The following is a 27,994-nucleotide window of genomic DNA, read 5'->3' on the forward strand; positions in this document are numbered from 1 at the left end:
GTTTACAAATTTAAAACTTTGTCTGAGGACGTCTGTAGTTTATCAACGAATAATTCAACGTAATATATTGAAACATTTTTTTATATCACTCCTAATGTTTCATTACGCTTAGAAGAATAGAGATGAATCCTAGAAAAATGATTTCCCAGATTATATGAGTGCTGATCATGATTCAGGAACTGATTCTGCGGCTGCCTCTCATGTACGCGAGAATATAGTGTATTTTCTGAGTGTTTCCGATGAAGTTTCATATATATACTATAGCACACTCCCAGGTGTAGTGTATGTTAGAAAATACAGCTTATTAACATATCTAATTAAATACAATATATGGAATTCCATAAATGCTAACGGGAGTTGTAAATACAAATTGTAGTATAGAAGCTAAACAAATTCCGGTTATCCTTCTTGACATCTCTGTGGCACAGATACATCCCAGCACTAGGTAAGATGGTGAAGTCAACTCAAAGCTGATCTTTAGTGCGACATATTTTTTATTGGTGGGTAATGCAATAGGGATCGAAGTGCTGGGTAAGATACTCATATGTTCTAATGACGTGCTGTCAATGGATTGAACCAGGGTATGTAAAGCGTCTGGGGCCTGGATTTGTAAAGGGAGCTTTGGTTTTGATGCATTATACATGACAACTAGAGACTGAGTGTGAACGAATGTGGCCTTTGTTGTCTTTTCCTAGCGCTACCTCGCACACATGAGGGGGGAGGGGGTTTTCATTTCATGTGTGGCGAGGTGGCAATAGAAATGAATAAAGGCAGACAGTATGAATTATGTGCATGTGTGTATATGTATATGTCTGTGTGTGTATATATGTATACGTTGAGATGTGTAGGTATGTACATTTACGTGTGTGGACGTGTGTGTATATACATGTGTATGTGGGTGGGTTGGGCCATTCTTTCATGTTTCCTTGCGCTACCTCGCTAACGCGGGAGACAGCGACAAAGCAAAATAAATAAATAAAATATTTCCCTTGACACTATCTCTTCTTGCTGCATGATTTCCTCTTCGAAATTTTTATGTTCTCATAAACCATTAAGTCAAATTGTAGCTCTAAATGTAAAGGTAAGATGGTGAAGTCTTTTTTGGATCATTAAAGCTGTTTGAAGGATTTTGAATTATCAGTGCAAGCTTACTTTCTGTAGCTTTTACAGTCCACTAGTATTTTTTGAAACTTTTAATTTTCTACTACTGATAGGGCCAGTTCCTTTCTTCTTTTGTTTCCTCTTTCTTTATTAATTGTCTTTTAATAAGATGGCCAATTCCCATGCCCTTCGTCTTCTTTCACCGTTTATTGAATTTTCTACCACTAATAGGGCCAGTCTCTGTGCCCTTTGTTTTCTCTTCCCTTTATGTATTGAATTGTCCATTACTAAGAGGCTCAATCCTTATTCTTTTCTGTTGTCTTTCCTTCCTTTATAACTAAGATGAACCACTTTTCAGTCCCTTGCTTATGCATCACTTGTCTTCTTGATTTCGTCCTCGTTTATTATTGTCCATTTTAGGTCCTTACCATAGGTATTGGCTTAATGCTAGTCCCAGTTATTCCTTATACTTATTTTTAGTCTGATTCAGCCTGGGCCTAGCCTGGGCTGTGTGGGTGAAGACTCCTGAAAACTTCATCAGGTACTCACCAGGTATTCATTTTCCAGTCTTCAATGTATTACTTGTCCTAAATCATTCCCCTGCCATTAGATATCTTCAGTTATGACCTTACCCCTTACCCTGCTCAAAAGTCATGTCTGTTCATTCCAGTCAGCTGTCATGATATGGGTATGTGGAATTATTGGATGAGAAGATTATAGCTATCTGACTGTATACTTGAGTGAGGTAAGTGAGGATGAATTGGGCTTAGGTTTGAAAGAAAGTGGTGGGATAAAGTGAGGAATTTTGAATGAAAATATAATGAATTAACTAACAGTCAGCGTAGTACAATAGACTCGTATATTGTGCTTCTCATAGTATTTTCTATTTTCAGAAGCTGATCATCTTATGGGTAATGCAACAGAAGGGAGCTGCTGTTACAACCTGAGTTTGAACACAATGGAAGATTTTGTGGGTGAAGATGAAACAAACATTCGACCAGAGAAGCGTCATGTTCAAGATGAGATTGACTCTACTGACAACTGCCCATGTAAACTTATGACCACACCAAGAAGATCTAGAGGTAAAACCCCAGAAGGAGGGAAGACTGCCAACATGACACGATCTGACAAGATATTAGATGAGATAAGTTTGAATAAGACTGTGTCATCTAATAGAACCCCTGTAGAGAAGAGGAATAACAGGAAGACCAAATCATCTGACAGAACCTTGATAGAGGAAAGGAGCATTTCCAAGACTGAACCATCCAACAGAACACTGCTGGAGAAGGAAAGAGGTAAAAAGTTAAGATCATCCAGTCAACCACCATTGGAGGAGAAAAGTACCAGGGAGACAAGATCATTTCACAGATCTCTGGAGTCAGAAAAGAGGGACAGCAAGAGAAGATCATTTAGCAAACTTCCAGAAGAGGATGGAGACACCAGTAAAACAGATTTAATGAACAAATCTTCAGTACAGGAGAAACATAGTAGCAAGACAAGATTATCCTGCAGAAGTCCAGCACAAGAGGAAAGGACAACAAGGATAAGATTTTCCAACATAACTCCAGAACCAAAACAGGATGTCAGAAAATCATTATCATCAATTAGAACTCCATTGCAAGAGAATATTACAAGTAAAACTGAAACATCTGATAGGCCTTTGGTTCACTGTAAAAGTGGCAGTGAAACAAAGTTGTCAGAGAACACTCCTTTGAATGGTAGAAGTGTAAAGGCATCCAAGGCCTCATCTAGTTATTCTTTAACAGTTAAAGAAAATTACTCTCAAGATACTGAATTAAAAGAGGAAGAATTTAAGGAAAGAGGTAGGAGAACAGTTATTCGAGGACAAAACAGAGAACAACATCAAGGAGACAGTTATCCTAAAGATGCTAAAAAGAATCCTCCAGCAGACAGAAAATCTGAAGATAGTGAAGTGGAATCTCCTGTAGATTCCTTGTTTTCAGATATTGATAAAGGCATCCAAGTAGAAGTTGAAAAAGTTAAGAGAAGAAGATCCACCATATGTCGTGGTTATATGTCCAGCCACAGCATTGGAGGGAGGCAGTCTCTCTCTGCTACTTTTAGTTTACTAAGTCTTGAAGGTAAGATCCTTTGATTACATTCATATTATTGTTTTAAGTTTATGATTTGCAGCAAAGAGAAAATTTTTTCTTGATTTTGTTGGATTACTGACATTAATGAAGCATTGTATCAATCTATTTATATCTATGATGCCCATTTCCTTCCAGAACTCCCTCAAGGGGGTGGCCATGGCAGTCTCCATAACAAGTGAACCCCAGTGCCATTTCTTAGCCTTTTTTGCCCATGCCATTGGCAGAGGGCAACTCTTATTACACTGTTTTTCAGAGTCTCCTACCTGATATTCTTACCGACTACTTTTATCTGATGTTCTAATCGACTATTTCTACTTAATGCCAATTACTTCTACCTAATGCCATAATATAATGGTCAAGAATTGTATTGAATATAATGGTCAAGAATTGTATTGTATTGTAATCCATCTGTTTATGTGTCAGTTTTTGGTAACTCCTGTCCTTAGAATAGAATCATCTATTGCAGACCAAATTAGTAAAATTGATGAGAGACTACCCTGGGCTTCAAAAGTGAGCAAACTTGTTGACATTAGCATCAGAGAGGCGCTGCGAAGGCTTGAGATACATCTTCCTGGAAATGAGTGTGTTGCAGATTTGAGGATGGACTTGCTGACAAAATTTGAAAACTTAGCTGGACAAATAGCATTTAAGATTGTTGATTATCCCAAGGTTTTGGAGGCTGCATTACCAAACACATCGTCATATGCAGAGGAGGTTAAAGAAAGGTACTGTATGTTGATGATCAAGACATCTTAGACTTTATGTTACACAGTCATGCACATTTTTGCATGTTCAATAGGCAATGAATAGGAGAAAATGTTGACAATTTATTAGCATAATTCAAATAGAAAATTTCATATGTAAATTTTGTTATATCATGCTGGTAGAGCTTTATCCCTCCAACACATTATTTCACCTGTTGGACCCATTGACTGCAGCTACTGTAAATATTTGTTGTGCCTTCACTTTGGCAATTTTTGATAGATTTAAGATGAAAGAAATTAATTGTTTTTTCTCTTGCCATTCAAGAGCTTTTTTGTATCCCTTGGGTAGGTAAGAAAGAATTCTCCCTATGTATTCCCTGTGTGTCATAGGAGACTAAAGGGGGCAGGTGCAAGGGGGCTGGAAACCCTACCCTTCTTGTATTACAATTTCTAAAAGATGGAACAGAAGGGACCAAGCAGGGAGTGTTTATCCTCTGCAAAGGCTCAGGTTTAGGTGTCTAAGTGTTTGTGAATGTAACTGAGAAGAAAGGAGAGACAGGAAGAAACCAGTATGTCCTTTCTTTTGATTGTAATAAAGCTTAAGGGTAAAGGGGAAGAATGGTTTGGAATGTCTTAAGAGTAATGTCAGGAGTTGGTGAGAGGACAAGAGCTGGGGAAGGGATACCACTACTGTTGAAGCACTTGTATGAGTGTGTAAAAAAGTATAAGGAAGTGAGCTCAAGACTGACCTGTGTGAAAATGAAAGTGAATGGTGAGAGATGGGTGATTGTTAGTGCTTATACACCTGGCTATGAGAAGAAAGATCATGAGGGGCAAGTGTTTTGGGTGCAGCTGAGTGAGTGTCTCAGCAGTTTTGATGCAAGAGACTGGGGTATTAGTGATCTTTTTTTTATTCTTGATCACTGTCTCTGGCATTTGCAAGGTAGTGCCAGGAACAGACAAAGAAAGGCTACATTCATTCACATCCATTTTGTAGCTGTCATGAATGGTGCACTGAAACCACAACTCCCTACCCATAACCAGTCCTCACAGAACTTTCCATTGTTTCCCTTGGCCACTTTACATGCCCTGGTTAAGTCTATTGACAGCACATTGACCCCTGTATAGAATGTCATTCCAATTCACAGCACATTGACCCCTGTATACCATGTCATTCCAATTCACTGTATCCCATGCAAGTCTTTTACCCGACTGTGTGTTCATGCCCTGATTACTCAAAGTTTTTACTCTATCCTTCCATCTCCAATATGGTCTACTCCTTGTTCCCTTCACTTCTGACTCATATATCTTCAGCTGTCTCAATCATACTCTTTTATTACCAGTTCTTTCTTACCCTTTTATTACATACTCTATCAAACGACTTTACATCACATGTTGTCCAACATATCATTTCCAACACATCCACCCTCTTGTGCTCATCACTAAAACCTTTTTTCACTCCATCCTTCCACCTCCAAGTTGGTTTACCCCTTCTCATTCCCTTCACTTCTGACACTCGTATCCTTGAGTTTGTAGCCTCTCCTAACTCATTCTTTTTCTATGTCCAAACCATTGGAACACTTCCTCTTCATCTGTCTCAGCCATTCTCATTTTATTATCACACCTCTCTCTTACCCTTTTACCCTTTTATAACTTGATTAAACCACCTGTGGATGATGTTCTCAAACATTTCACATCCAACACATCCACCCTACTCTGCACCTCCTCATCTATAGCCCATTCCTCACACCTATATAACATTGTTGGTATTGCTATACCTCTCATACATACCCATTTTTGCCTTCCAAGACAATGACCTCTCTTTCCATTCTACAGGGCTCCCAGAACTTTCGTGCCCTTGCCCACCCTATGACTCTCTTCCACTTTCATGGTTCCATTTGTCACCATGTCCACTCCCAGGTATCTAAAACACTTTGCTTCCACCAGTTTTTTCCATTCAAACTCACACCCCAAACTTTCCTGATCCCTCAACCCTGCTAAACCTAACAACTTTGCTTTATTTACAATTAATCTCAACTTCCTCCTTTCACACACTCTTCTAAAATCAGTCACCAACTACTACAGTTTTTCACTCAAATCTGCCACCAGTATTGTATCATCATCAAACACCTTACAGGTTGAACGTCTTCAGTCTGGCAACCTTGGGACCTGGCCATTGTTGTACCACAGAAAATGCCGGAAGACAGAAATTGACCTCTTTGTAAACATATTCCTGACCCCTAGTCTTGTCAGCTCATTCCACACACATTACTGTGTTATCAAAGGTAGAACAAAGCTTAAAACAAGAAAAATACAACCATTGAATCTTTCAAACAAGGTTTTTATTGTTACACCAGTTTACATCAGAAGTATCCCCAGATGGAGACTCCTTAACATCTTGGGCAAGGGTTTTCTTGTGGCATACAATGCCAATATAGGGCAGATTCATTAACATTATACAACTTATTCTAGGACTAAGTTTTCCACTGCCACTAACTGCAAATTCATCCTCAAACTTTGTCGCAGCTTTGTGATGAGTAATTAATGTAATGAATGACCATAGGTTGGTAATTGGCTTTGGTCAACTATTGTTACTGTTGTTGTTTTATTGTTATCCTCAAACAGCCAGCTTGCGCTGTGTCAGTCCCAGCCAAGCAGCCGGCTCGTACACTCTCTCTCGCCCTCTACATATTGCTGTTGGTTGTTCAGGGGAGAATTGGAGTTTTTATCAATTCTTTTAATAAAACCTTACACTGCAAGCTTCCATTTCAGCACTATACTTTTCTCTACACACACTATGGGCTGAAATTCCATGTCTCTACTTAAACGTGTAACTAACTATCCTTGCAAATATTTAGTCATAATCTAGCTTTAGTTCTGTATGAAAAACTTTGGCCTGCTCGATAAGCATCTCCCAGAAATGCTTACACCTTCATTACGTCAGAGCTTAAACCACTTTACAAGTGCACTGTCTAATTCTGTACTCCTGGCACCTTTCAAAATTTTCTGAAACTTTAAACTTTTCTGGCTTTCATTTTCAGCAAAAACAATATAAGAAATTAAGAGAACTGTTAATTAGCTTGACTGTAGTGTATATAGATTTTGGTGCTCTAGTTCTGCTAACAGTGCTGCCCTGATGGCAGATCCACAAACTAATGGCAGCAGATTCACAACGTTCTGGACCATGGAAGTTCCTGGACAACTGAACGCTGGATTAGAGGTGCAACCTGCACTTGCTTCCCAAGTTCCCTCATCCCTTATATACTACAAACTCGCATTTCCTTCCCTTGCAACTTCGTCCATTTAAACAAATAAAACTGCCATGGTAACATCACACACCTTTGCTGCACACCAACCTTCACCTGGAACCACTCATTCTTCTCTCTTCCTACTTTTGCTTATGCCTTACACCTTTGATAAAAACTTCTCTGCTTGTAAAAGCTTTCTGTCTACACCATATATTCTGAAAACCTTCCTCAAAGTATCTCTGTTACTCCAGTCATATGCCTTCTCCATAACCAGAAATCCATCTGTTTCTCTAGATATTTTTCTCACATTCTTGAATGTGAACATCTAATCCACTCATTGTTTACCTCCTTATATTTGCAGCACCTTCCACAAAGCACACTTTTTATTTGTTGCACCTTCCAAAAAAAAAAGTCGACCCTGTCACATGTTTTATGTCACTCCATAAATGCCACATTTAAATCTTTCTAAGTTTTTATCACACAGATTGTTCAAAGCAAAGACCTAATCCACACATCCTCTTCCTCTCTAGGAGAGGAGATGGGTAGAGCAGTTTTAAGGACTGGTGAATGTGTTGGACGATGGGGTGGCAGATGTGTGATGTTTGGGACGAGGAAGTATGTAGAGCAAGAAAATCATGGCAAGTGATTTGGTGGAAGGAGAACATGTGATGAAAGTCTTGTATAAGATGAAATTTTATATCCTTTTTCGACTCTAAACTCCTGCCATGAGACTTACATCCTCTCACTTGCAAGCCAAGATCCTCTACCTTGGGGATTTCAATATTCACCATAGGGAATGGTTGTATTCCTCCCATATGGATGTTGGATTGAAGCCCTCATGTTCTCCATTCTTAATGATTTAGATCAAATTATTTCCCACCCTGCCTATATTCCTGACCACTGTGACCACTTTCCTAATATTCTGAATTTGTTTTCTACCTCCAGTCCATCCTGCTGTAAATACACAATATCGCCACCAGTTGGTTCATCTGATCACACTCTCATAAATGTATCTATTCTAACAGCACCTCCCCCTCCAGCTGCCCCTTCTAAGCCTAAATATTGGCACCTCAACAAAGCTGACTGGAATAACTTACATAACTTCTTGTGTGACTTTCAGTGGGCAAATTACTGTCTCTCATGTGGTGATGCTTCCGTCTCCAAAAAACGCATAGCGGAGGTTATTCTCACAGGAAAATGGAAGCATTTATCCCCTCTTCCTCCAAGATGACCTCTTCGTCCAAACCATGGTTCAACCCTTCCTGTTCTGAGGCCATTTAGACAAGGGATCAGGCATGTTGTGCTTGGAAAAACTCTTCTTCCTCTGGCTCCCACTCAGCCTTTATCACTGCCCTTAATCACTGCAGGCACATTATCCATGAAGCAAAGCACTCCTTTGTTCAAAGGAAGTGTGATAATATCTCATCATCCACTGACAGGTCTTTCTGGTCTTTAGCTAAGGGCATCTCTAACAACTTCTGTTCCTCTCTCTTTCCTTCATTTTTCTTATCTGATGGTGCTGTAGCTGTCTCTTCCATAGACAGAGCAACTCTCTTTGGTTCCTGTTTCTCCTCTAACTCTATCTTAGATGACTCTAACATTCCTTCACCCCCTGATGCTCCTCTTATTAATCCTATGCCTCTTCCCGTAATCTTGTTTTGAACTGTCCAAAAAGCGCTTGTTTCTTTGGACACAAGTAAGGCTTTTGCTCCTGATGGCATCCGTCCTTGTGTACTGAAAGATTGTGCCTTTGAACTTGCACCAGCTCTTGCTTGTCTTTTCCATTTCTGCTTAAAAACCAAGACTTTTCCTTCTGTTTAGAAGCATGCATTGACACATCTCATCCCTAAAAAGGTGTGACCATTTTGACCCCTCTAAATATTGTCCTATTGCTTAGATACTTACCACTTCCAAAGGTTTTGAATCTCCTCAACTCCCATATCCTTAAACACCATGAAAATCACAGTCTTCTTTCTGATCACCAGTATGGCTTCTCTAAGGTGAGATCCATTGGTGATATTCTTTCCTATCTTACTAATGTCTGGTCATCATCCCTGAAAAGATTTTGGGGAGTCATGTGATAGCCCTTGACATATCTAAGCGTGTGGCATCGTGGTCTCATCTCTAATCTTCCCTCCTTTGGCACCCATCCCCTCATTTTGCTCCTTCATATGTAACTTCCTCTCTGGGTGATTTATCTCTGTGGTTATTGATGGATTAGCCTCCCCCCAACCCCTCTCCATCAACAGCAGCATCCCTCAAGGCATGTCTCCTACACTTTTTCTCCTTTTTTCAATGATTTCCTCTTCACAAACAATCCACTGCACTCATATGCTGATGCCTCACCACTGCATTCATCCACATCCTGCAATTCTGCTCCCTCCTCTGTCACTCGATCTGCATCTTGTCTTGACACAGCTTCCTCATTAAACTCAGACTTGGACAGGATATCTCAGTGGGGTAGACAAAATCTTATTGATTTTAATGCCTCCAAGACCCAATTTCTACCCATCTCTCTGTCAAAAACTCCTCTCAACTCTCGCCTCTCCTTTGAGAGTTCTGTAATTCCACCTCTTGACTTAGTTAGCATACTTGATGTTACTGTAACATGCACTCTTTCTTGGAAACTCCACAATGCAGGAATAGCTAAGTCTGCCTCTAAGAAACTGGTTGTCCTATTCATATGTCAAAACTTCTTCTCTGAATAGTTACTCCATCTATACAAGGCATTGATTCATTCTTGTATGGAGTACTCTTCTCACATTTGGGTCTATATCCTTTCTTGACAAAGTTGAGTCGAAAGCAGTCTGACATAAACTGTCCTAGTCTAACTTCCAGACTTGACCCCCTTGCCCTACGCTACATTGTTGTTTCACTTTCCCTCTTCTGTAGTTGTTACATTAATCCCTCAATTTAATGGACTAATTGGGAATGGGGTGTCCGTTAATGGCGAAAGCCTGTCAAATCGAATGTAACCTTTGGGACATTTTTTAATACAGTATACAATGTACAGTAATGCATTATGCAGTTTACACACTTTCTTTTAACTCCTCTATCACTTGATGCCATTTTGAAGTGTAAAGATTGCAAAATTATGTAATAAATAAAGTCAGTTATCTGTAAACAACCTGACTGCACGATAGCTTGAGGCAGACTGAGACTGAAACAAAGTGAATATACCCCATGCTATCAAAATCATGTGCGATATGAAATGCATATGGTGTACCATTTGAAATTTTTTATTCTTTACATTATTATCGATTAATGTATTATGGTTGTTTAATTTGTTTATGGATGGGGTGGTTAGGGAGGTAAATGCAAGAGTTTTGGAGGGAGGGGCGAGTATGCAGTCTGTTGGAGATGAGAGGGCCTGGGAAGAGTCACTTGTTGTTCACTGATTATACAGCTCTAGTGGCTGATTCATTTGAGAAACTGCTGAAGTCGGTGACTGAGTTTGGGAAGGTGTGTGAAAGGAGGGAGTTGAGAATAAATGTGAATAAGAGCAAGGTTATTAGGTTTAGTAGGGTCGAGGGACAAGTTAATTGGGATGTAAATTTGAATGGAGAAAAATTGGAGGAAGTGAAGTGTTTTAGATATCTGGGAGTGGATTTGGCAGTGGATGGAACCATGGAAGCGGAAGTGAGTCACAGGGTGGGGAAGGGGGCAAAGGTTCTGGGAGCATTGAAGAATGTGTGGAAGGAGAGAACGTTATGTTGGAGAGCAAAATTGGGTATGTTTGAAGGAATAGTAGCTCCACCAATGTTATGTGGTTGCGAGGCATGGGTTATAGATAGGGTTGTACAGAGGAAGGTGGATGTACTGGAAATGAAATGTTTGTGACAATATGTGGTGTGAGGTGGTTTGATCGAGTAAGTAGCAAAAGGGTAAGAGAGATGTGTAGAAGTAAGAAGTGTGGTTGAGAGAGCAGAAGAGGGTGTGTTGAAATGGCTTGGACATATGGAGAGAATGAGTGAGGAAAGATTGACAAAGAGGATATACGTGTCAGAGGTGGAGGGAACAAGGAGAAGCTGTAGACCAAATTGGAGGTGGAAGGATGGAGTTAAAAAGATTTTGAGTGATTGGGGCCTGAACATACAGGAGGGTGAGAGGCTTGCAAGGAATAAAATGAATTAGAACGATGTGGTGTACTGGGGTCAACATGCTGTCAATGGATTGAACCAGGGCATGGGAAGCGTCTGGGGTAAACCATGGAAAGTTTTGTGGGGCCTGGATGTGGAAAGGGAGCTGTGGTTTCGGCACATTATACATGACAGCTAGAGACTGAGTGTGAATGAATGTGGCCTTTGTTGTCTTTTTCTAGCGCTACCTTGCACGCATGCGGGGAAGGGGGGTGTCATTTCATGTGTGGGGGGCTGGCGACTGGAATGAATAAAGGCAGCAAGTATGAATTATGTACATGTGTATATATATGTCTGTGTATGTATATATATGTATATGTTGAAATGTATAGGTATGTATATGTGCATGTGTGGACGTGTATGTATATACATGAGTATGCGGGTGGGTTGGGCCATTCTTTCATCTGTTTCTTTGCGTTACCTCGCTAATGTGGGAGACAGTGACAAACTATAATAATAATAATGATAAAACGTCTGTCTTCCCTTGTCAAAGAAATAAATAAAAGAAATCTCTTGAGTATACATAGTAAGTTGTATACAAGAGTGGCGACTGAGAGGGTGATGGCATACATAAAGCATTCATCACATAGTTCAGTATTGTTATTAACAACATTACTATTTCTTGTTTTCTTGATTTCAGCACCAATAGAATAAGAGCTTATAAGAAGATGACAAAAGAGTTGGAACAAGAATACAGGAACTGGAAAGTCCTAATGAAGGAAAGGAAGCTGGCCTGTCAGACTGCTGAGAGGTAAGCCTGTAGTCAGTATATGCAGTAATGCTCTCATGAATATTTATCAGTAGAGTTTCAGCTTGACATGCCACTAGCTCAGAGTACCTTGTGAACGTTGAAATGATTTGACTTTATGAAAATAAGGTATTAATCCAATGAATGCAGCTGCTCGAGATGTGAAGTGTGTTCCCAGTGTAGCACTCTTGAGTAATTTTTTTTTGTCTCCATTCAAAAGAGGTTCTTTTTTCTGAAAAATATTTCAATTTCTAAAAGAGGAAACAGAAGGAGTCAAGCAGGGAGTGCTCATCATCCTCCAAGGCTCAGATCGGGTGTCTGAATGTATGTGAATGTAACCAAGATCAGAAGAGAGGAGAGATAGGTAGTATGCTTGAGATAAGAAACCTGGATGTTTTGGCTCTGGGTGAAATGAAGTTCAAGGGTAAAAGGGAAGAATGGTTCAGAAATAGCTTCAGAGTAAAGTCAGGGGTTGTTGAGGGGAGTGGGTGAGGAATGGTTGGTATTTAGGAAAGCACTGATGGCTTTTGGATGCAAAAGTGCTGCTTAGGGCAGTTGGTTGGATATTTGATCACTGTCTTGTGTAGGTGAGGGTGAAGATTTGTAGAGGTTTTCAAAAAAGAGGAGACAGTGTTAAGGAGAGGAGAGTGTTGAGAGTAAGTGAGCTTGGAAAGGAGACTTGTATGAAGAAATACCAGGAGAGAATAAGTGTAGAATGGCAAAAGGTGAGAGGAAATGAAGTGAGGGGAGTGGGTGAGGAATGGTTGGTATTTAGAAAAGCACTGATGGCATGTGCAAGAGGTGCATGTGGCAAGAAAAAGGTGGGAGGTGGGCAGATTAGAAAGGGTAGTGAGTGGTGGAATGAAGAAGTAAAGTTGCTAGTGAAAGCGAAAAGACATGTGTTTGGGCGATACTTACAAGGAAGGAGTGCAAATTGTTGGGAGATGTATAAGAGAAATTGGCATTAGGTCAAGAGAAAGCTGCAAGGGTTGAAAAAGAGGGCAGATGAAAATTGGTGTGAGAGTATCACTAAACTTTAGGAAGGATAAAAAATGCTTTGGAAGGAGGTAAATAATTTGCAAAAGAAGAGAACAAATAGGGACATCGGTGAAGTGAGTGAAAGGGGAAGTGATAACAGGTAGTGATGGAGTGAGGAGGAGAGGGGTTGAGGTGATGACCCAGGATTATGAATTAAATGATTGCTTTTTCAGTAGTGTGAGGAGGTGATGACCCAGGATTATGAATTAAATGATTGCTTTTTCAGTAGTGTGAGCTTCTAGTTAAGGGAATCTGTAATGCCTGTTTTCAGACAGATTTAAATGCACAAGTCTCAATGTTTGCATAATTGATTTTTGGGAAAGTTCCCAATTCACTCTTGTTTTACGATGAAAAATAATACAGATGTCTTTTGGAAGTTGATGTATGGAGATTAGAACATGATGTTTCTTTAACGTGAATTTTTTTTCTTAATAGAAAATACAGTGAAGCCAAATCAGGAGAGAAAAAAATTGAAGACAATCAAACCAATCAGCTAACTTCTGTGCAGAAGAATATTTTGTCCAGTCATCCAAATTATCATCATTATATACAGGTAGGATGAAACCTTCAAACTTCCTGGTAAGTACCATAATTTTACATGGTTTGCTGAAAGAACACTTCCCATGCATTCCTCATGCGTCATAGAAGGCGACTAAAGGGGACGGGAGCGGGAGGCTAGAAACCCTCCCTCCTTGTATTTTAACTTTCCAAAAGGGGAAACAGAAGGAGTCACGCGTGGAGTGCTCATCCTCCTCAGAGGCTCAGATTGGGGTGTCTAAATGTGTGTGGATGTAACCAAGATGAGAAAAAAGGAGAGATAGGTTGTATGTTTGAAGGAATAGTGGCTCCAACAATGTTATATGGTTGCGAGGCAGGGGCTATAGATAGAGTTGTGCGGAGGAGGGTGGATGTGCTGGAAATGAGATGTTTGAGGAAAATATGTGGTGTGAGGTGGTTTGATTGAGTAAGTAATGAAAGGGTTAGAGAGATGTGTGGTAATAAAAAGAGTGTGGTTGAGAGAGCAGAAGAGGGTGTTTTGAAATGGTTTGGTCACATGGAGAGAATGAGTGAGGAAAGATTGACAAAGAGGATATATGTGTCAGAGGTGGAGGGAATGAGGGGAAGTGGGAGACCAAATTGGAGGTGGAAAGATGGGGTGAGAAAGATTTTGAGCAATTGGGGCCTGAGCATGCAGGAGGGTGAAAGGCTTGCAAGGAATAGAGTGAATTGGAACGATGTGGTATACCGGTGTCGACGTGCTGTCAGTGGATTGAACCAGGGCATGTGAAGTGTCTGGGGTAAACCATAGAAAGTTTTGTGGGGCCTGGATGTGGAAAGGGAGCTATGGTTTCAGTGCATTATACATGACAGCTAGAGACTAAGTGTGAACAAATGGGCCTTTGTTGTCTTTTCGTAGTGCTACCTCGCGTGCATGCGGGGAAAGGGATTGTCATTTCATGTGTGGTGGGGTGGCGACGGGAATGAATAAAGGCAGCAAGTATGAATTATGTATATGTGTGTACGTTGAAATGTATAGGTATGTATATGTGTGTGTGTGGACGTGTATGCATATACATGTGTATGTGGGTGGGTTGGGCCATTCTTTCATCTGTTTCCTTGCGCTACCTCGCTAATGTGGGAGACAGTGACAAAGTATAATAATAGTATTTAATGTTAGAGTGAAAGAATGAAAGGTATCTAGGGAAGCAGTGCATACACATGTTGGTGAAGTTAGTAGTGGGAAGGTGGGCTGTATATGTATGAGAAAGGATGATGAGTGGTAGATTTAGGAAGTTTGAAAAGATAAGGTGGGTGTATGGATGGTATCTGCAGGGAAGGAGGGTGAGTGACTGGAAAGAATACAAGAGAAAATGGCAGGAGTCCCAGGAGAAGGTACAAACGCTGAAAAAAGGGGCATGTGGGAGATGGGTTAAGAGAGTATTAGTGAAATTCAGTGAATAGACAAAAATATTTGGAAGGAGTTGAATAGGGTGAGAAGAACAAGAGAACAAATTGGAGCGACAGTGAAGGAGCAGGCAAAGAAGAGGTGAAAAAGAAACAAAGAGAATATCTGAAGGACTTTTGATTGTCTTATGTGTTAGGGTGATGGATGTGATGTGTTTGAGGTGAGGTGACATGCAGAGTGAGAGCCATGGCAGATGATATTGCAAAAATAGAGGAAGTTGGAAGAGCTTTTAAGATTGTTTATCAAAGTGACAGGAGTGGCTGGGATGTAGTTGAATTTCTCAAGAAAATGGATGACCTGCTGTTAATTGGTTAGTCAGGCTATTCAGCATTTGTATGGCCCCATGTGAGTTGCCTCAAGTACTGGTGAGAATGCATGTACTGTATATAAAAGGAAGAGGGCAAAAATGAATGCTTGAATTGCAGAAGTATGTCTACTGACTATACCTAGTATGGTGTTTGAAAGAGTTATGATTGAGAGGGATGCGGCATAGACAGATCATCTGACTGGAGAGGAGCATAGTGGCTTCAGGAGATACAGAGAATGTGTGGACCATTGATTTGTTTTGGAAAATTTGTGCAGGAAAAACATGGAGAGAGTAAATTGTATGTGGCAAACCAATTACATATTACTTTAGCAGTGTGGCATGGTACACCATCTTGCATGAAAATATTACAACCAGTCTTCTCAAAACAGTCAGGTAATTCATGACACAACTTCTCCAGGTATCAATTCTGATTCTTAGTCACATTTCAAGATAAAATCACAACTTCCAACACCGTTATAACCAAAGGCCCCCCAAACCATTGGTGAGTCTGGAAATTTTACAGTTGCTTGAATGTACTTAGGGTTGAACAGGTCATTACCTGGCCTCTAGTATACTTTACCTCTACTGCTGTCAGTAACATCAAATGTAGCTACCCAGACCACAACAGTTTCTTCCAATTTTCGTTATCCCACTGCAAATATTTCTTTGCAGATGCGAATCTATTTTCTGTTCTTGTGCTGGCAGTCTGTCAGAAGCTGTTTCTTGTGAGGCATATGCCTCTTGAATTTCAAGTCATCATGAAGGCGGCTACAAATAGTTCTTACAGACATGACCAGGATTCTAAGGATTGTCTTCCTTTAACTGTCATGCTGAATTATGTGGATTCTTGTCTACTTGATGTTGGATAATCTTTAGAGTTCATTGGCAAGTGATACGAGGTCGCCCAGGTTGTTTCTTCTGGGTAGGAATGTCAGTGCCACCACCCTCAACAAAGAGCTTTGTCCATCTTTGTCCACTTCATAGTGCCAGCCCTGTAGTTTCAGCTATATCTTTATTACACTTCCCTGCCTTTTACAAGGCTACATTAGCAGCAATATCCACTTTAGACAAGTCCTTAGGGCCTGGCCTTGCAGCACAAACCCACCACAAAGCACACATGGGTAGGGTAAAAAACAAATGTCGAGGGGGACAACAGAAAAAACATTTACCCACCACGATAGCTCCAGGCAGACTGACCGCCTTCTGTTTCTATCATGGAGGCCCTCCCCTGTCCACCATCATCTATGAGCTGTTCCAGTATTTTTCAACATTGCAGAATAGTGTTTTGGGGGTATGGTACAAACAAGCGAAAAATACTGATGCATACCCTGTCATGCAAATATTTTCTGCCAGGACTGTATACACATGTACATGTTCATACTCACCTTCATCCATTCCCAGCACCAACCCACCCCACAGAAAACAGAATTGCCACACCTTGCATCAGCGAGGTATCGCCAGGAAACAGATGAAAAAAGGTCACAAACCACTCACACTCTCTAGCTTTCATGTGTAATGCACCAAAACCACAGCTCCCTATTCATGACCAAGCCCCGCATACCTTTCCATGGTTTACCTCAGATGTTTCACATGCCCTGTTTCAGTCCATTACCAGTACGTCAACCTCAGTGTACCACATTGTTCCAATTCACTCTATTCCTCGCACTCCTCTCACCCTCCTGCATGTTCAGGCCCCGATCACTCAAAATCTTTTTCACTCCATCCTTCCACCTCCAATTTGGTCACCTGCTTCTATTTGTTCCCTCCAACTCTAACACATATATCCTCTTTGTCAGCCCTTCCTCACTCATTCTCTCCATATGTCCAAACCATTTCTACACACCCTCTTCTGCTCTCCCAACCACATTCTGTTTATTACCACACATCTCTCTCTCCCGTTCATTACATACTTGATCAAACCACCTCAAAACAATTATTTTCCTCAAACATTTCATTTCCAACACAACCACTATCCTCCGTACAACCATATCTATAGCCCATGCCTTGCAACCATATAATATTGGAAATACTATTCCTTCAAACATACCCATTTTTGCTCTCTGAGATAGCATTCTCTCTTTCCACATGTTCTTCATCACTCCCAGAACCTTCGCCCCCTCCCCCACCTTGTGACTCACTTCTACTTCCATGGTTTCATTCACTGCCAAGTCCTCTCCCAGATATCTTAAACACTTCACTTCCTCCAATTTTTCTCCATTCAATCTTACATATCAAGTAACTTGACCCTCAACCCTGCTGAACCTAATGACCTTGCTCTTTTTCACATTTACTCTCAACTTTCTCCTTTCACACTTTTTTCCAAAGTCAGTCACCAACTTCTGCAGTTTCTCACTCGAATCAGCCATAAGTGCTGTATCTTCAGCAAACAACAGTTGACTCACTTCCGAGGCCCTCTCATCCCCAACAGACTTCATACTTGCCCCTCTCTCCAAAACTATTGCATTTATCTCCCTAACCATCCCGTCCATAAACAAAGTCTGCAACTAAGGGGACATCACACTCCCCTGCTACAGACTGACCTTCATTGGGAACCAGTCACTCTCCTCCCTTCCTATTCATATGCATGCTTTACATCCTTGATATAAACTTCTCTGTTTCTAGCATCATACCTCCCACACCTTATATTCTTATGACCTTCCACAAAGCATCTCTATCAACCCTATCATAAGCCTTTTCCAGATCCATCAATGCTACATACAAATCCATCTGTTTTTCTAAGTATTTCTCACATATATTCTTCATAGTAAACACCTGATCCACACATCCTCTACCACTTCTGAAACCACACTGCTCCTCCTCAATCCGATGCTCTGTACATGCCTTCACCCTCTCAATCTATACCCTATTCTAGGAATACTCAACAAATGTATGCCGTCTGTAGCTTAAACACTCAGCTTTATCCCCTTTGCCTTTGTACAATGGCACTATACATGCATTCCACCAATCCTCAGACACTTCACCATGATCCATACATTGAATATCCTAACCAACCAGTCAACAACACAGTCACCCCCTTTCTTAATGAATTCAACTGCAATACCATTCAATTTTGCCATCTTGCCAGATTTCATCTTGTGCTAGGCTTTCACCACCTCTTCTCTCTTCATGAGACCACTCTCCCAATTTGCACAGAACCCCATCCAAAACATCCTATATATGCCACTTTATCAGCAAACACATTCAACAATACTTCAGAATACTCACTCCATCTCTCCCTCACTTCATCACTACCTGTTATCACTTTCCCCCCTTGCCCCCTTCACCAGTGTTCTCATTTCTTCTCCTGTTTTATGCAGGATATTTACCTCCTACCAAACATCTTTTTATTCTCCCTAAAGTTTAATGATACTCTCTCACCTCAACTCTTATTTACCCTCTTTTTGAACCCTTGCACCTTCCTCTTGACCTCTTGCCACTTTCTTTCATACACCTCCTAGTTGTTTGCGTTCCTTCTTTGTAAGTACTGTCCAAATGCCTCTCTTTTCTCTCTCACTAACAACTTTACTTCATCCCACCACTCACTACCCCCTTCTAATCTCCCACCTCCTACCTTTCTCATGCCACATGCATCTCTTGCACATGCCATCACTGCTTCCCTGAATACATCCCATTCCTCACCCACTCCCCTCACGTCATTTGCTTTTACCTTCATTCTACACTCAGTCTCTGCTGGTATTTCTTTACAGATGTCTCTTTTACAAGCTCACTTACTCTCACCACTCTCTTCTTCCTGAGATGCTCTCTTCTTTTTTGAAAACCTCTGCAAATCTTCACCTTCGTTTCCACAAGATAGTGATCAGACATCCCACCAGCTGCCCCTCTCAGCATATTAACATTCAAAAGTCTCTCTTTTACACACCTGTCTATAAATATGTAATCTTGTAATGCCCTTTGACCATCTCTCCTACTTACTTATGCTCGTGTATATCTCTTTCAAACCAGGTATTCTCAGTCACCAGTCTTTTTTTCAGCACATAGATCCACAAACTTTTCACCATTTCCATTCACAACACTGAATACTCCATGTGCACTAATTTTAGCCTCAACTGCCACATTACTTACCTTTGCATATAAATCACCCATCACTAATACCTGGTCTCGTGCACCATAACTGCTGACAAACTCACTTAGCTGCTTCCAAAACACTTGCCTCTCAAGACTGGGTGCATAAGCGCCATAATCACCCATCTCTCTCCATTCACTTTCAGTTTTACCCGTATCAGTATAGAATTTGCGTCCTTACACTCTCACTTACTCCCACACATACAGATACATACATATATACACATTCCTTTCTTATCCACAGGGAAATGAAATATAATAAGTTTCTAAGTGCACTTTTGTGTAAAGATCACATCATTAGGGAGGATAAAAGAAAGAAATATAACAGTCAGTTGTATATCAACTGACTTATATTTCTTTCTTGCATCTCCCTGATGATGTGATTATTACTAGTAAATGCACTTGGGAACATATTGCATTTCATTTCCTTGTGGATAAGGAAATTTAGTTGATCATGTGCTCAATTGTGATCTTTTCCAATATGTACACATAAGCATATTCATACTTGCTTGCCTGGCCATTTCCCATTGCCACCCTGCCCCACAAGAAATAGCATGTGAAGTGTCAGGGGCTGACTGTGGAAAGATCTATGGACCTTTAGTTTTGGATAGGGAGCTGAGGTTTGAGTACATTACACATGACAGCTAGAGAATGAACATGAGCAGATGTGGCCTTTCTTTGTCTGTTCCTAATGCTACCTCACATAGGAAACAGCAATCAAGTATAAAAAAAAAAACCTACATATGGCCAAAACTGGAATATGGTTCTTAGGTTTGGTTACTGCACTTAAAAGAGCACAATGAACTCATAGAGAAGATCCACAGAGCATCTCTATCAACTCTATCATATGCCTTCTGCAGATCCATAAATGCCACATACAGATCCATTTGTTTTTCTAAGTATTTCTCACACACATTCTTCAAAGCAAACACCTGATCCACACATCCTCTACCACTTCTGAAACCACACTGCTATTCCCCAATCTGATGCTCTATACATGCCTTCACCCTCTTAATCAATACCCTCCCATATAATTTCCCAGGGATACTCAACAAACTTATACCTCTGTAATTTGGACACTAACCTTTATCCCCTTTGCTTTTGTACAATGGCACTATACATGCATTCCACCAATCCTCAGGCACTTCACCATGAACCATACATATATTGAATATTCTCACCAACCAGTCAACAACACAGTCACCCCCTTTTTTAATAAATTCCACTGCAATATCATCCACACCCACCACCTTGCAGGCTTTCATCTTCTGCATAGCTTTCACTACCTCTTCTCTGTTTACCAAACCATTCTCCCTGACCCTCCCACTTTGCACACTACCTCGGCCAAAACACCCTATACCTGCCACTCTATCATCAAACACGTTCAACAAATCTTCAAAATACTCACTCCATCTCCTTCTCACGTCACCACTACATGTTATTACTACCCCATTAGCCCCCTTCACCGATGTCCCAATTCTCATTTGTCCTCTTTTTCACTTCCTGCACCTTTCTCTTGACCTCCTGACTCTTTCTTTTATACATCTCCCAGTCATTTGCACTATTTCTGTGCAAAAATTGTCCAAATGCTTCTCTTCTCTTTCACTAATAATCTTACTTCCCACCACTAACTACCCTTTCTAATCTGCCCACCTTCCACCTTTCTTATGCCCCAGGCATCTTTTTACGCAAGCCATCACTGCTTCCCTAAATACATCCCATTCCTCCTCCACTCCCCTTACGTCATTTGCTCTCACTTTTTTCCATTCTACTCTCAGTCTCTTCTGGTACTTCTTCACACAAGTCTCCTTTCCAAGCTCACTTACTCTCACCACTCTTCACCCCAACATTCTCTCTTCTTTTCTGAAAACCTCTACAAATCTTCACTTTCGCTTCCACAAGATAAGAACAGATATCCCTCCAGTTGCCCCTCTCAGCACATGAACATTGAAAAGTCTCTTTCATGCACCAATTAATCAACACTTAATTCAATAACGCTCTCTGGCCATCTCTCCTACTTACATACGTATACTTGTGTATATCTCTTTTTAGACCAGGTATTCCCAATCACCAGTTCTTTTTCAGCACAAATCTACAAGCTCTTCACCATTTCCATTTACAACACTGAACACCCCATGTACACCAGTTATATCCTCTACTGCCACACTATTCATCTTTGCATTCAAATCACCCATCACTGTAACCTGGTCTTGCGCATCAAAGCTGCTAACGCACTCACTCAGCTACTCCTAAAACACTTGCCTCTCATGATCTTTCTTCTCATGACCAGGTGCATAGGCACCCATCTCTCTATCCTTTTTCAGTTTTACCCACATCAATCTAGAGTTTACTTTCTTACACTCTCTCACATACTCCCACAAATCCTGCTTCAGTAGTGCTACTCCTTCCTTTGCTCTTGTCCTCTCACCAACCCCTGACTTTACTCCCAAGACATTCCCAAACCACTCTTCCCCTTTACCCTTGAGCTTTGTTTCACTCAGAGCCAAAACATCCAGGTTCCTTTCCTCAAACATACTACCTATCTCTCCTTTTTTTCTCATCTTGGTTACATCCACACACATTTAGACACCCCAATCTGAGCCTTTGAGGAGGATGAGCACTCCCCACATGACTCTTCCTTCTGTTTCCCCTTATCATTTGTGCAAAATTTCATGTCCTCACCTCTTGGAGCTTTGGTGGTCACTGACAGACAGACATACTCTTATTATTAATGATGTTATATGCTTCCTTGCTCTGAAGATTGGAAAAGGATATGGATAAAGATTCCAACTTTCTAGAGGTACTGGTGTCTTCATCATGGATACAGAGCATAATTACATTCTGTTGGGATTTTGAATATGAACATAAAGTATGTGATGGTTCATTTCATTGGTTATTTTGTAGTGTATTTTTAAGTGCTTGATCCTATTTTGATATGGATCAGATTTATTTAGCTGAATGGAACATGTGTCAAAAGTTTCATTGTGGATCATTTTTATGATTCACAATAGTTATTAATGACTTATTTATATATTCTAAACTTTTAATATTGTTGTAACTTTTTTGTACAACCACAGGAAATACAGATGGTGCGTGAAAAAGCAGTTTTGATGTTCCAAGAAGTGAGGCTTGCAACAAATGCAGTGTCATGTTTAATCACATCATCTACACTTCTAGCAGAGAGTTGCTATGCTTCTCTTGGTAGGCCACTTTGTTAACTTAAGTGCATTATTTTAAAAAGTTGTGTACGACAAGAGGGGCCTCCCCAAGTGTGCAGAGACAACATAATCTATAGAATCATTTATGAATAGGTGCACATAAAAAAATTCCATAATTTTTTACAAACTAGGACTTAATCATTCTTCGTTTAGAAAAACAAATTACTTAAATGAACTGGCCAGTTTCTATCTATCACTGATGCCTGTTCTCTTTGGGAATTCCTATCAAGGGTTTGGCCACGGAAAAAAGGTTTTACTTGTCCCTGTCCAAACATGCCTTCCTCACATGCACCATTCCAGGCATTCTTCCCCCATTTTCCCTTTCACTGTTTTCTCATATCACAGTTGCACTGCCTCTCAGACTAACTTCTTTAATCATGCTATCATACACTCTTCTTGTAAACTTTCCCTTTTGTATTCTTTCCAGATGCCCAAACCACTTCAATGTATTACATTTCACCCACTCTACCTCTGTACAATTCATTCCCTTTGCATTCCCTGCCATACGAAAGCCCTCAAATGCCCCCTCATCATTTCTTCATTCCATCCAGTCGTATCACATGCTCCTTTCAAGTGACTCATTTCTGCATCCTGCATTCTTGACCTCCAACTCATCCCATGTCCATGTTTCAGCTGCATAGGTCAGGATCAGGAGCACTATGCTGTCCCTTAATCCTCTCTTCACTTCCATACTTACACCCCTACCCTTCATTCTTCTATTAAGGGACCCAGTGACTCTGTTACCCTGTACTGCTCTCTCCCTTCTCTCTCCTTCCATATAACCAGACTTGACATAGATAGCTCCTAAATCCTTAAATTATGTCACCCCTTCTAGTCTTTGTCCCCCATTATCTGTAATACAGTTTGGTAGACACTCTTCTGTTACTCTATAGGGTTTTGTAAAAAAAAAAATTTTTTTTGTTGAAGGCTTCAGTTACAAACAGAAGTCCACATTAAGGCTGGGCCTTAATTGAAATGGAGAGAATTATGAAACAGAAAAAGAAAAGGCAAGGGAAAGCACTTATGAATTTTTGAGAACATGAAAGACATGTCTTGAAATGTGCCAGGTCATAGGTATTGGGAAAGACATGAGAAGGTAGAGAGTCCCCTTAGGTTTGATGCATAGGGAAAGAAGCAGGTATCAAAATGGCCCACCCTTGAGTTGCTGGTGGCCACACAATAATCATGTGATGCAGCAGCTTGCCGAGTACTGCATGGTCTAGCTAGTGGTGGAGCACACAAGCATCCAGCTCTTGGGAGCAAAAACCAAAGTGATACCATTGCGGTGTAGGGCAAGGGGGTCAAGTTTGGCAGTTAGCATGGGACACTTTATAAGTCGGACCACTTTCGACTTGACTCTGTCAAGTAAGGATACAGAGCTAGAACCATTCCAGTTATGAGAGCAGTACTCCTTACAAGATGAATCAATCCATTGTATAAACAGAGCAACTTTTCAGAAGTAGTTTCGACATCTAAACAGGACTCCCAGTTTCTTAGAGGCAGACATAACTATTCCTGTTATGAGGGGTTTCCAAAAAAAAAAAGTGGATGTTACAGTACTACCAAGTATGTTTATGGAGTCAGTAGTTGGAATTGTGGAACCATCATAAGAGAGGCACAAGTCTAGTGCAGTGCTTGCAGAGGCTCCTACCTAATGTTCCTAATGACTACTACTTCTTCCTAATGTTTCTACCTAATAATCCTACCTAAGTGTTCCAACCTACTACTTCTATCTATTGCTATTATTTTGCCAAAAGGCAGGGCTAGTGCATGGTGCTCACCACAGGGTCAAAGGACTGCAACTTGACAACCACTAAAGTGCTGGTTCACAGAGCAGATGTCACTAACCCTCCTGATACCCATGCGGGTAGTACTGGTAATATACCTCCCTGGTTGTTGGCTGCCTACCACCTACTACCTGGTTGTGAATAGCGGGCTCCAGTTTCAGTGCATTATATATGATAACTAGAGACTGGATATGAGTGAATGAGGCTGTTCTTTGCCAGTTCCTGGCACTACATCATTAATGTGGGAAACAATGAACAAGTCATATGTAACACTTGACAACAATTAATTCACACCGCATTCTTCGTAACTCTAGATTTTCCTGTGGTGAGCATTATAAGCTAGCCCTGCCTTTTAGGATTGGGAAACCTGGATTAAAGTGAGAGATGTATATATGTATATGTGCGTGAGGAGGGTAGAGAGCTGGTGTGCCCCACCACCAGCTAGGCCATGCAATACAGGTACACCACTGATTTTCCGGCACTCTTGGTTCCAAAGCCTTGCCTGATTAACCATTTTGCTGGACCAACCATGGTCACGTAATAATAATTCATCGTCACACCTCTAACCCATTAATTATACATCTCCCACATGTCTAAAGTATACCATGGACTGCTAGAAATCTAAATTAAACAAGTTTTAAATGTTTGAGCACCCTAAGATGGTAAGTCTTTCCTTAGATTGTTTGAATCCTGTGGGGTCTTCAGTTATACACCTGCTCAGGACTGAGGTGCTTGTCAGATACGAGTTTCGCAGATTTGTCCACATACTTGGTAGCTCCTTCATGGTTTGCAGACCGCTTTTCTCTGCACACTTTATTCATGGAAATTCCATGACGCTTCTTAAATCTTTGAAGCCATCCTTCACTATAGTCACACTCATGTTGTAAGTTAAGTTCTTTGTGGAACAATTTAGTCTGGTCCATTATCATGCTACCAAACAAGTCCACTCCACCCCTCCGATGTTGTCGAAACCATTCCATCATCACTCGATCGTGCTTAGTACTCTTACCATCTTTCATAGTTTCTCCAATCATCATTTGCTTCTTGGAATCGCTGTCTGCATAGAATTTCAATATTTTCTCCCTTTGCTTCTTTATATCATAAACAGTTGATAAGCCGATACTGTAGATGTCACACAGCTTACACACCGAAACACCACAGTCCATTTTTTCAACAGTTCTACTTTATCTTGGATCGATATGCACTGGTGTTTACGTTTGACACCACAACGACACTCTCATATGTCTTAGAAGACATAGCTAGGGTTATATCTAAGCAAAATAAGCTAAGAATCTCACAGAATTAAGGTATCATCCTTGATAAGTGGAGTGTAAAGAATGTAAATAACCGCGTTCTACACACAATGCCATCTGTGGCCGCCCAGTAAACTAGTCTGGTGGCCATGGTAATTTCAAGTTACCTCACATAATTTTGTCCGGACTAAAGTAGGTGCCGAACCATCAGTTGCTGGAAATTTGGTGGTGTACCTGTACTTGGTAAGGTGCTGCATTGCATGGCTACTGTGAGGCTGTTGGCATCTCAAGGGTTGGCCATTTTGATAACTGTTTCTTTCCCTGCACCATGAAGCTCTGGAACTCATTTCCTTGTCATGTCTCTCTCAGTAACTATGACCTGGTATATTTTAAAAGACATATTTTTCACTTTCTTAAAAATTCTTAATATTTCCCCATATCTCTTCTTTTCCCTTTCATAATCCTCTCTATATATCAATAAAGGCCTAACCTTGATATGGACTTTTGTCCATGACTGGAGCCTCCAACAAAAAAAAAAATAATGAATATAAAAAGGAAGTGCACTTTATTGGATTATGTGCTAATTGATAGGTGTGCAATAGAGAGACTCTTTGATGTGAATGTGCTGAGAGGGAGAGCTGGTGGGATGTCCAATTATTAATTGATGGAGGCAAGAATGAAGGTTTGTAGAGGCATTTGGAAAAAAGGAAATGATATAGGTGAGATGATGATAGTGAGTGATATTGTAAAAAGGCTTGTATGAAGAGTTACCAAGAGAGATTAAGTATAGAATGGTGGAAGGTGAGAGAGAATTATATGGGAGGTGGGCATATGAGAAATGATAATGAGTGGTGAGATGACAAAACTAAGTTACTAGTGAAAGAGAAAAGAGAGGTGTATGGGCAGTACCTGCAGGAAAGGAGTGTGAGTGATTGGGAGATGTACTGAAGCTGCTAGAGGTCAAATAGGGAGTGCTGGTGCTGACAAAGAGGGCAAATGAGGAGAAGGAAAAGTTTTGGGAGGAAGTCAGTAGTTTGAGAAAAACAACAGGATGTCAGTGAAGGGAAGTGGAGGTGAAGAGGAGATGGAGTGAGTACTTTGAAGGATTGTTGAATGTGTTGGGTCAGGTAGGTATATGAAATAAGCGAGTCATGGCAAGTGATATGTGAAAAGAAAAGAGATGGTAAAAGCCTTGTGTAAGATGAATTTTGGCAAAGTGGCTTGAGTGAATGGGATTGCAATTGAATCTCTTTAGTAGAAGGGCTGATTGTTTTGTAATTGATTAGATATGATTTTCATTGTATGACTTACTTGAGGATTAGCAGAATGCCTTTGTAGTGCTTTTGCATAAAGGCCAAGGGTATGAAATTGAATTTTTGAAGTACAGAGATATAAGTATGTTGAGTGTACCTGGTAAGTTGTATAGGAAGAATTATGATTGAGAGGGTGGTGGCATGAATAGAACTTCTGATTGTAGCGAGGTATGTTATGGTAAATTTTACTAGCTCCCACTTATGCTCATCTTCAGTTTTTTTCTTTTCCAGAGGAGTTGAGCTTTGGATACTTGAAAAAATATCCTATTAAAACAAGTCTGACATCATTACTACAGAAAAGTCATACTGGCACTACAAAAGTTTGTGAACCTTGATAATTGATTTGTGCCCTTTGAGATGTGTTAATGTGTTGACCAGCAGTTAATGTCACTGGCAAACCAGACTTCATGAGCCATATTTCACAATTCAGACTTCATCATATAAGATGACTTGACGTGATTATGGGAATTTGATGTATAGAAATGACTTCTTCATAGCATTATTTACCTATTTGGCATACTGTCTCAGTCTCTCTCTAGGATATGTGATTACAATAAACTATCTCTGTTCTTAATCATCTTGGTGTTATATCTGTGCATAGGGTTCTTTATTTTTTGTAAAGCTTTAATTTTTTTGCTTATGAACTTGATTTGGTTGTTCTGTTAAAGTTGCATTTAAGGCCTTAAAATTTTCATAGTTTGTTATTTTCCATAGCTTGATTTTTTGCAAAATTTTCCACCTTTATATCCACCCAAACACTACTGGATTTTAGAAGTTTACTTACTGTTATATTTAGCATATTGCTGCTAGTTTAAGGTTGCATTGATACATCAGCAATGTCATGAGATTAAGATTTTGTCTTAAGAGTTTATGTTTAGCATGTTTCCATGTACAGAGATGGGAAATTCATAAGAATCATGTGTATCATATACTAGGTTTAAGTGTGACAACTGTAAATAAAATTATTTTTTTGTA

At 40.3% G+C, this 27,994-nt stretch overlaps 1 protein-coding gene across 5 annotated transcripts; it reads left to right on the top strand.

Moving 5' to 3' along the window:
• The first annotated feature begins 1 nt into the window (after position 1).
• On the top strand, positions 2-27,994 carry LOC139766825 (uncharacterized). Of its 5 annotated transcripts, none has more exons than XM_071695767.1 (8): positions 10-445; positions 1,772-1,846; positions 1,995-3,203; positions 3,682-3,940; positions 11,947-12,057; positions 13,528-13,645; positions 22,526-22,649; positions 27,251-27,994. In XM_071695767.1, the coding sequence occupies exons 3-8, from the start codon at positions 2,009-2,011 to the stop codon at positions 27,352-27,354; spliced, it is 1,911 nt and encodes a 636-aa protein (XP_071551868.1). In that variant the 5' UTR covers positions 10-445; positions 1,772-1,846; positions 1,995-2,008; the 3' UTR covers positions 27,355-27,994. The 5 variants fall into 5 exon arrangements, with proteins under 5 accessions (XP_071551870.1, XP_071551868.1, XP_071551867.1 ...); XM_071695770.1 differs by having other exon boundaries at positions 20-59; XM_071695769.1 differs by lacking the exon at positions 1,772-1,846 and having other exon boundaries at positions 2-59.

This window comes from Panulirus ornatus, chromosome 58 (genome assembly GCF_036320965.1).
Source record: "Panulirus ornatus isolate Po-2019 chromosome 58, ASM3632096v1, whole genome shotgun sequence".
NCBI lineage: Eukaryota > Metazoa > Arthropoda > Malacostraca > Decapoda > Palinuridae > Panulirus > Panulirus ornatus.

Coding starts and splice junctions, on each gene's coding strand:
- LOC139766825 (XM_071695769.1), top strand. CDS start 2,009: ATGGGTAATGCAACAGAAGGGAGCTGCTGTTACAACCTGAGTTTGAAC. Junction 3,941..11,946: donor GCAGAGGAGGTTAAAGAAAG/GTACTGTATGTT, acceptor TCTTGATTTCAG/CACCAATAGAATAAGAGCTT. Junction 13,646..22,525: donor ATTATCATCATTATATACAG/GTAGGATGAAAC, acceptor GTACAACCACAG/GAAATACAGATGGTGCGTGA.